General features: G+C 42.6%; 1 protein-coding gene across 6 annotated transcripts in view; it reads left to right on the forward strand.

Moving 5' to 3' along the window:
• LDB2 (LIM domain binding 2) overlaps positions 1-10,000 on the forward strand; it is a gene marked incomplete at both ends in the record, with an annotated part of 388,217 nt that overhangs the window by 144,782 nt on the left and 233,435 nt on the right. For all 6 annotated transcript variants that reach the window (XM_080697020.1, XM_080697021.1, XM_080697022.1 and 3 more), the window contains one exon: positions 6,958-7,060. In XM_080697020.1, the coding sequence (XP_080553146.1) occupies positions 6,958-7,060 (103 nt within the window). The remainder of the gene's footprint in view (positions 1-6,957; positions 7,061-10,000) is intronic.

Below are 10,000 nucleotides of genomic sequence, written 5' to 3' on the forward strand. Positions count from 1 at the left end.
GTGTGTGCACCCACACCACACACCTGGGAATAGGTTCTGAAGCTAATGGTTGGGTTTTAAGGGATGTACCATGAACTTTACTCAGGAATTCCAAAAAGTTGATCGTAACCAACTGGCCAGACTCAGTGAATTTCCTGGTTAATGTCCAAGTTAGCTGACATAAGTTGGTTACCTGTGTGGAGTTACAGAGGCTGGCTGCATCCTAGGATCCCTACAAAGCTTAGGGTAAACCAGGCTTTGTGAGTTTTTCTAGGATTCTCACCTGAAAAGAGCCATGATACCTTCACTAATGCAGCTTCCTGAACTTGACCACATTGTCCAGTTTTCAAAGAGAATGGTGGCCAGTTATGGTGGTGTATGCCTGTAATCCCTGTACCTGGGAGGCAAAGACAGGGTTTCAGGCTCAAGGCCAGTCTGAGCAACATAGGGAGACCCTGTTTCAAAATAAAAAATAAAACAAGGCTGGAGGTATAGCTCAAAGATAGATAGAATGTTTCTGGGATCAATCACCAGTAAAACACACACACACACACACACACACACACACACACACACACACACACACACACAGGAGAACTGAGAATTTCATGGCTCTTGCATTTTTTCAATGATATTAGCTCTCAGTTTTTAGTCAAGACGTGGAGCTGCTAAGCTGGACATAGCATTGCAGGTATTAACTATGTCCTTTTCAGATTTCGTAACTCTGTCCTCTTTCTTCCATATGGCCAAGAAGAGTGTGGGCAGCAGGTTACATGCATTCTGGATGGTACAATGACAAGCTGGAAAATGGAAGGAAGTTATTTTGTCATAATCACAATTTAGAGTCAGCTGGGTGGCTAGGAGCTGAGTCTCCCCCACTTTGGGCCGTAAGATTTGCAGGGATTTTTTTTACTTGATTCAGCCAAGCTTCTAGTAGCTGCATTCCTGCCACATCTAAAGGCCTAGCCTCTTCATTATGCAAATTTATTCTACAAAATATGTGTAACTGATCCCAGAAACTATTCTAGGCAGCAAGATGGAAGCAAGAGGTGTTCAAAGAGGAAGTGTATTATCAGAAAAACCACATGAGCAGTGAAGGGTTCAGACCCCCAAAATGTTAGAGGGGAAAATTTCCTCCTGTGGAATTTATTTGAACCAGTGCCAGCCAACTGCTTCCTCCAGCTCCTGCGAAACATTCTGGTCTTTAACCGAAGCACAAAGTCATTTTTTGAGCACAACTCTTTGGAAAATTAAACATGGATTGGAAATTAGGCAGACGAGTATGCTAACTTTGATCATCACTTGCTGAATGTCTGAACTTTACCGAGTAGTTTAACTTTTTCAGAAATTCAGATTCTCTAATAATAAATATATATTCATACTATATTTATAATATATAATTAAATCACCTATAAATTATAATAAATACTTTATAAATATATTTACATATTTATATTCTACATACACTTATATATAAATATGTGAAAATATACTTATATTTTTTCACATATTTATATATTATTTATAATTTTATTTATATATAAATACAAATAATTTAAGAGTCAAATGAGATAGTACTGAATAGGACCCACTGACATTTATTGAGCAGCTACTATGTGCTGGGGTTTTTCAATCCTCAAAGCCTACTGATATTATTAGTCTGATTTTCAAATGAGCAAAGAGATTCAAAGCATTTGGTAACTTGATTCAGATCTTTTAGCTAATAAGAGGCAGAATTCATATATCTAATATATATGAATTGCATATATATTCAATATATATTTATGAATTGCATATATATGTTCAAGTCAGTGTAACACAGAGGTTAAGGCCATAGATTCTCTATAAGGCTGCTGGCTCTTTCCTTTGGTAGCAATTAGAGTGGCTTTGATATAAGATGGCTCGATACATGTGAAACACTTAGCACAGTTGTGTTATGGGTACTGCCATCAGCTCCGGGGACCCAAGTGCACACTCTTTCCATCTTCAACCTCAGCAGCACAAGTCTGAACTCTACTCAACATCTCCTTTTATTCCTTTCCCACATGAACATTTGTTCTCTCGTAACTGAGGGTTATTCAACAGCTCTATATGGGCATGGGAGAGTAAGGGGAGCTGATAATCATAATTTATAAATATAGCCAAGCATGATGATGCCCACCTGTAATCCCAGTACTCGTGAGGCTGAGACAGGAGAATCACAGGTTCAAGATCAGCCTCAGCAATTTAGGAAGACTTTCAGTAACCTAGCAAGACCCTCTTTAAAAATAAATAAAGAAGCAGGGCATGGTGACGCATGTTTGTAATTCCAGCATTTGGAAGGCTGAGACAGGAGGATTGTGATTTGAGGACAGCTTCAACTACTTAGTGAGGCCCTTTGCAACTCAGTGAGACCCTGTTTCAAAGTAAAGAATAAAAATAGGCATGGGGCTGTAACTTGGATGTAGAATGTCCCTGGGTTCCATCCCCAGCACTGAAATAAATAAATTAATTAATTAATTTAAAATTTTTAAAAAGGCCTGGCGTGGTGGCACATGCTTGTAATCCCCGCGCTTGGGATGCAGAGACAGGAGGATCGTGCAGGCTCAAAGCCAGCCTCGCTGGCTTAAGAGACCCTGTTTTCAAATAAAAATATAAAATAGGTCTGGGAGTATAGCCCAGAGGTAGAAGGGTTCCATCCCCAGTACCACCAAAAAAAAAAAAAAAAAAATTTAAAAAAGGCTAGGCCTATAGCTCAGAGGTAAAATATCCCTAGGTTCAATCCACAAAACCATAAAATTTTGAAATATAACAAAGAGTTTTTTATGCTTCAAATTATCAGCCAAGAGAAAGTATGGGGTCAGCAATTAAGATCAGTGGACAACTTTGCAGAGAGACTTTTCTGAGTTGGGATTGTGATGTTCTAATAAGGAATCCCATTCATCTATTCAACCTTAAAGTATTATTTTACCTATCTATTATATATATCACACTGTGATTTCAGTAGCACATTTCCATTTGGGGGATATTCTTCTAAGATTTTTAACCAAAACCAGTTGCTTTTCTACGCACTTATGTGATCACAGACCTTTCTCTTACCAATTCTATAATTTCCTGATATAGACTCATCCATGTTCTCTTGCAGTTAATTTGAATGAAATTCTCAGATCATTATACCTATTATTATTATTATTATTATTATTATTATTATTACACTGAGTATGGAACCCAATGGCATTCTACACTGAGCTACACCCCCAGCCCTATTTTTTTATTCTTTATTTTGAAACAGGGTTTCACTGAGTTCAAAGGGCCTCACTAAATAACTGAGGCTGTCCGTGAACCATGATCCTCCTGTCTGAGCCACCCAAATGCTGGGATTAAAAGTGTGCTACATTATGCCCATTATTGAGACTTGTGAAATTCATGAACCTTGGCCCTGTGGAGCCATAAGGCCACCCACAGACAAGTCACACCCCTCATTGTAGCCAGAGTCTTTCTTTTCTCTAGTGACCTAAGATCAGCCTGAGTTTCCCTATGCTTGTTCCTTCTACAGAAGCACCAGAGCCCCAGTGTCAGTTAGAGAGATGTGGAGGTAGAGACCCCATCCAGTCTCTGGGCCTCTGACTAATACTGGAGGCCGACTAACACCTTTCCACTTGGGGTTTAACTGCCAGGTAGACAGATGCTATTGCTAGGTAAACAGGTTGTCCACAGTTGACGTGATAGAAAAAGTACCTGATTTTAAACAGATTGTTTGTAAAGTTATTTATTTATTTATTTATTTATTTATTTATTTATTTATTTATATGCGATCCTTTAGAACATGAAATCCATCCTGTCCCAGACAGGATGTTGGAGATAGTCAATAGAGGAAGAGAGAGATTGTCTTAACCATCTTCACTGTGTTCTGGGTAGTCTCTTGGGTACATTATACCCATTAACTTATTTAATCCTAGTCTCTACCCTGTTGTGTGGTTATTTTTGTTTTTCTCTTCAACTTTAAGTGAGGAATGGAGCTCAGGAATTGAAAGTTGCCTGACTTCACCCAGCTGGGCAGAGGCAGGGTGGCCCACAGTGAATTCCAGCAGGGATATAAGGCCAAGTGTCCTTTCGGACACGAGCTCAGCAGATGAACCTGTACAACCAAACAGGGAGGTGAGGGAAGAACAAAGCCCAAGGCAAAATGCTCTTTGTTGGTCTGTCCGTCCTCCCGGCTTCCCGAATCCTAACCTGTCTCTCCAAGACCGCCAGGGCAATGGGCAGCTGGCTGCACAGAGCCAGGTAAGGGCAGGTCTGGGCTGAGTTGAAATCCCATCTCCTCCATTTGTTGTCTGAGTGTGCTTTGGCAAGTCCAGTTACCACCCAAGATTTGATTTCTGCATTGCAAAGTGGGAATGGTCATCTGAGAGGCTGCACTGATTCACTAAATTTCCTTTTGTTTGTTTTGGTATTGGTGCTGAGGATGAAACCAAGAAGCATCCTACCCCTGATCTAGATCCTATTTTATTTTTTTTTAAATTTTAAAACAGTCTGCTCGGTTGCTGAGGCTGGCCTCGAGCCTGTGATTCTTCTGTCGCAGCATTCCAAGTACTAGGATTATTGACGAGAACCCATGTCTGGGTATTGAATCACTTTTATTAAGTGGCCATGGGTGAGACACTGCTGGGGCAGGGAGGAAGAGAAGGAGGTAAAAAGAAGCCCTTGGTCCCAAAAAGCTCACATTTGTACTGGAGAGAAAACAAAACAAGACAAAGCGAAATAGCCAAAAAAGAAACAACAACAACAACAACAACAAAAGAAACGAGTTAATAAAGTGAATTAAGTGGGAAGACACACAACAAGTAGTTAGACAGTGCTTGGCACAGGAGAAACATTCAGTAAACATTTACCATGGCTGACTCTTTTTCTATCAGGCTAGTGACTTGAAGTCAAATAAACCAATATATCTGGCCTCCCAAGCAGGGTTTCTTTTCCTTACTGATTCTTTCACTTCCAAGCTCCATAGAACAACAACAATAAACAATCAATCAAACAAGCAAATAACAGCGTCAGTAGCTTCCGCAGCATCAGTCTGGTGCATGGAGTTTGCGCCCCGTGGCCTTAGACACGGGGTGAAGCTGCCTGCTGGTTCCACGTTGACTGTCTTCTGTAGTCAGTTTTGCGCTCTGGTCCGGAGCTCCCTCATTCAGCTGTGTGCATTCTGAAGCCCTGCACATAATAAGTGCTCAATTAAAATCTGTTTTTGAAAGAAGAAAATAGTTCGTTGGTGGGTCCATGCTTTGCCCTTGGGTGGTTTTATTTTTACCCCGTTTTACTAAGCAAAGCACTGGCTTTTGATGGGGCTGTTGGTAAGAAGCCAGAGAAAAAGAGACACAAAAATCCATTTGTCTGAGCTTCTTCCTTTCCGAGGGAGAGGGCAGCATCAATCTTCCATGGCTCCTCAATTATCTTTGCCGGAGCTGGAGCCTCGTTCCTGAGGCCTGCCAGCGACAACAACTCAATGTTGTCATAAGAAGAACAACTTAATGGGCGGCAGAGACCCTGCCATATCTTGGCCAGGGCCCCAGTGGTGGGGACCACGGAGTGGGGAGCAAATCCCTTTCTGCCCCCCTTTCATCTGTCAGACAGCTGGGAAGCGTCTTGTCCTCAATTCTGGCACTAACCAGCAGTTCTCTGGAGAAAGATTATGCTTAAGAATTTGGGGGTAAGTCAAGCCCTCTGTGGAGAAAGGGGCCTGGACAGTTTCCTCCGTGTAGGGCACTGCAGAGCCTTTCTACTTCATGGTTCCAGGAGGCGCTCTTCTCCCCGTAGAGGGGAACAGCCATTCTAGCTGCCTTCAACTGGACCTATTCCAAAGTACTTTCTGGATGAACAAGATGGAAATACTCAACCCAAGGCAGAGTCCAGGCGGGTGGCCCGAGTTCTGCTCCACTCTTCTATTTTTAATAATTGTTTTAATAACAAGCCAGTGGCTGTCTATCGCCCGAAAACAGTCTTCAAATAACTGGAGAATATTATGCTAAGTGACATCAGCCAGTCTCGGAAAGTTAAAGGTCGAAGGTTTTCTCTCATATGAGGAAGCTAGGGAGAAAATAGGGAACAAAAGGATTTTAGGTGATTGAGGAGAGAGATCAGTAGAATAGTGGGAGGGATGGAGGGAGCTGGAGGGGGAAAAGGAGGATTGAGGAAGGAAGGGGCCCCAATACTGCTATGTCCATATATGAAGAAGGGATTGGTACCAGTCTCATGTTATGTACAGAGAGGGATCTGTAGAACCCGAAGGGAATCATACTAAGCCCTGTGTGTGTGTTTGTAGGACTTTTATACTTTTATGAAAGCGTAAAAAAACAAATGAGACAAGCAAAAAATGTCTTCAGTATCAATCCGCATACACGTGATAGTTGTTTGTGCATCAATTCATCTATCATCTAGCGATCTAACAACACCTATACCTTTTATAGGAATAATTGCATAGAGTAGAGCTAGGAATATTCCTGATTGATTAATTTATTTTTTATAATTTACCCTTTTAGCCTGGTTGTATTATTGTGTTGTTTTCTGTTTTATTTTGGGAGGGGAATGCACTCTTAAGAAAGAGGAGAGAAGAGAGAGAGAGAGAGTGGAGAGAGAGAGAGAGAGAGAGAGAGAGAGAGAGAGAGAGAGGAGAATTTATTTTTATTGAATGCAAATCCTTTTGTTAAAAAAGTCACCTTGTGCTCCATAGTAGGTTTATTAAATCTCCCCCAAACATGTCCTCGAGAACCTATTTGCATGCTGTTGGTGTTAGCTCGCTTATTGAATTGGAATTCAGTCCCCATTTGAGGCAATTAATTTGAAGAGTGATCACCCGCCCACCCGCCCCCTCCCAGACACCCACACGCATATGCTAAGTAACAAGCCCTCAGCCACTGGGTTTTTCTTTCTCTTCCTATTCCTCATCCTCTTTGAGATATTTTCTGCTCTTGCCTGTTAAATAAATGATCTGTCTCTTTGCAGGATAGTGACAACCTCTGGTGGGACGCGTTTGCCACTGAATTTTTTGAAGATGACGCCACATTAACCCTTTCCTTTTGTTTGGAAGATGGACCAAAGCGATACAGTAAGAGCGAAGTTTATTTTTTTTCTCATATTTCCTCTTTGGGTGCCTGTAAGGAAACCATGGGGGTCTTCAGAGAGCAGCTTCGCGCTGACAGCCTGACAATAGTCCCTCCGCTCCTGACAGCGTCCCCCTCCCCCATGGAGGCATTGTCAACCAGTGGCAGCCTGCGCTCTGGTGGCTTCGGAGGAGGCTTAGACTGTGTGGGGCACTTGCCTGTTTAGAGAGTAGGACAAAGATGAACCACATCACCCAGGAATAAGGGCGAGTGGAGTGGAGCGATGGAAAGTTTCCATGCCTCCATCTCTGCTACCCTCTTTTATCCTTGACAGCTCACACTTGACATCCAGGGTTCTGCTCATGGAGATTTCTTTAAAAAGAAAAAGAAAAGAACCCCCTCCTCACGCATCCTTCTAATTCCCTCTTATCAATTATCTAAGGTGTTTATTTGACAAGTGCTATCTTTTCTTGGGGAAGGAGTAGGTCCCAGCTGCTTTGAACATACAGTTTGGAATGAGTGTTGACAGAATTACAGTTCCTTGTCTTTCCAGCGAGTGATAACTCTGTAAAGATTCTCAAATTACGGCCTCTGGCACCTTGGGTAACAGCTGATCAGTCCTGATTAGGTTCCGCCAACTTGTCAGAAATCAGATTCGTTCGTTGTGCTATCAGACGGAGAGGCATGGATACATCAACACAAAGGCAATTAATGTCCGGTTAGATCAGAGAGAGATGCGTTTTCAGGGATCAGTGCTGCACAAATGAAAGGATCCGACAGAGGGGTAAACATTCCCACTGTCACAAACACCAGGAGGATGACGGGATCTGCCACACCAGGAACCCTCAGACCAGAGCATTTGACAGTTGATAGAAAATAGGGCTCTTGATAAACATGATTAAAAGCGCTGATAGTTGCTAAATCTATTTCAAAGTCACTAGGAAATAATAATGATACACATATGCATATTATTATGAATCATATATATAACATTATGTGCATAATATTATATGTAACATACATATAATATATAATAATTTGAAGGGACTTAGACAACTCAGTACTACCAGTGTCTGTTGCATGATTATTAGAGTCATTATGCTAATACATACATGTGATCTTTGTAACCATGGCTAATGGAAAATGAGCCATCTTGGGCTTGCTGTTCACTTGAAACTTGTTGCTAGAAGCTGCCTCTTCAGTTTGTAAATTTGTAGCCAGGCGACGCACACCTGTAGTCTTAGTACTTGGGAGGTTAAGACAGGAGGATCACAGGTTGGAGGAGAGCTTCAGCAAATAGTGGAACTTTCAGCAATCTGGTGAGAGACCCTGTTTCCAAACAAAAAAATAAAAAAGGCTGGAGGTGTAGCTCAGAGGTAATATGCCCCTGGGTTCAAACCCCAGTGCTGAAAAAATTTTTGTAGATCATGGGCTTTTAAGGGGGTGGGACAGTCCTAATAAATATTTTGAGCTGGGCATAGTGGTGCACGCTTGTAATCCCAGCATTCGGGAGGCCCAGACAGGAGGATCAGAGGGACAGATAATATGTCAAGCAAAGAATGCTTAGAATGTCTTTACATTCAACAGAATGACTCTGCAGCTGGCATTGGTGAACCCTTTCATGGAGCTCTTGCTCTCTCATTTCCAAGCTGCCTCAGGTCCTAGCTGGCATTTCAGAAGTTCTAGAGACATTAATGAATGGAACGGTCCTGCAAATACTTCCTCTGCAAAAGGCTTCCTGGCCAGTGGTGAATTATTCCTAACTGAGCGGTCCTCTGCCCTCTGAGCTGCTTTATTTGCTTTTTCATTTATTTATATTTTGAGGCATACTCTCAGATAACTCCAAACTCTCACTGTTTTATCTTCTGTGCTCTGTGTGTTTGGCAACGCATCAGGCTCTGCTCAGGGGACTAGAATTACAGCTGGAAAGGCCGTACTGAGGAAACAGTGTCCTCTTCCCTCTGTCCCTCCTTCCATCCCAACATCATGCTGGGGTGAGGCAGGAGGACCCACGCCTGGAATCAGTGCCTGACTGGGACCCGTGTGGCCCGGGTCTCTTTGTCTTCCTGAGCCAAAATATTTCCCAAGTGGAGAAAAGAAACATAGATGATTGACAGCCCGGAGCTGCATCTCATCAGCTGCCTCACTGACAGCCCAGTGATGTGCACTCTAGCTGATGTGCAGGCAAGTGACAGCTGATTGGCAGTCAGGATGGGGGACGGGGAAGATGAAGCTCGCTTAGAACGCCGGGCGCGCCTGTTTATGCAGCTCGGTGCTACAGTGCCACCCCCTTCACCTGTTGGCGGTGGTGCCCGGGTGGGAAGAGGCCTCGGGCTCCCAGGGCGGGAGCTGAAGCCGCTCTTTGATGCCGAATTCTTTGTAATTCTTCAGGGAACCGAAGCTTTTGTATTTCTGAAGAGGAGAATAAGATTTGTGTAATAGATTTGTATTTGGAAAAAAAAATCCCAGAATTATACATGCTACCTAGAAAACCTTCCAGATGAGGCTCTTTTTAGCCCCTTCTAGAAAAACTCTGGCCTCCCCCTTCCCACCTGTATCTTTAGGGGGGTATTTCCATTCTAAGACCCCCCATCTCTAACCTGTCATAAATTCTGTAATAGAGCCAGGCACAGCTGCACACACCTGTAGTCCCAGTACTGAGAAGGCTGACGTTGGAGGATCTTAGGTTCGAGGACAGCCTCAGCAATGGAACAAGACTCTCACCAACTTAGTGAGACCCCATTTCAAAACAAAAAATTAGAATAGGGTTGGGAGTGTAGCTCAAAAGGTATAATGCCACCAGATTTAATCTCCAGTACTAAAACAAACAAAAATACTGTGATATGTCTTTGTTTACGGATTTGCTGTCTATTGTCCATTATTAGAATGCTATCTCCATGTGGCTGGAGTCATTGTTAGTTGCTGAATTGTTAAAGAAATTGGAG

Source organism: Muscardinus avellanarius (assembly GCF_963383645.1).
Source record: "Muscardinus avellanarius genome assembly, chromosome: 6".
NCBI lineage: Eukaryota > Metazoa > Chordata > Mammalia > Rodentia > Gliridae > Muscardinus > Muscardinus avellanarius.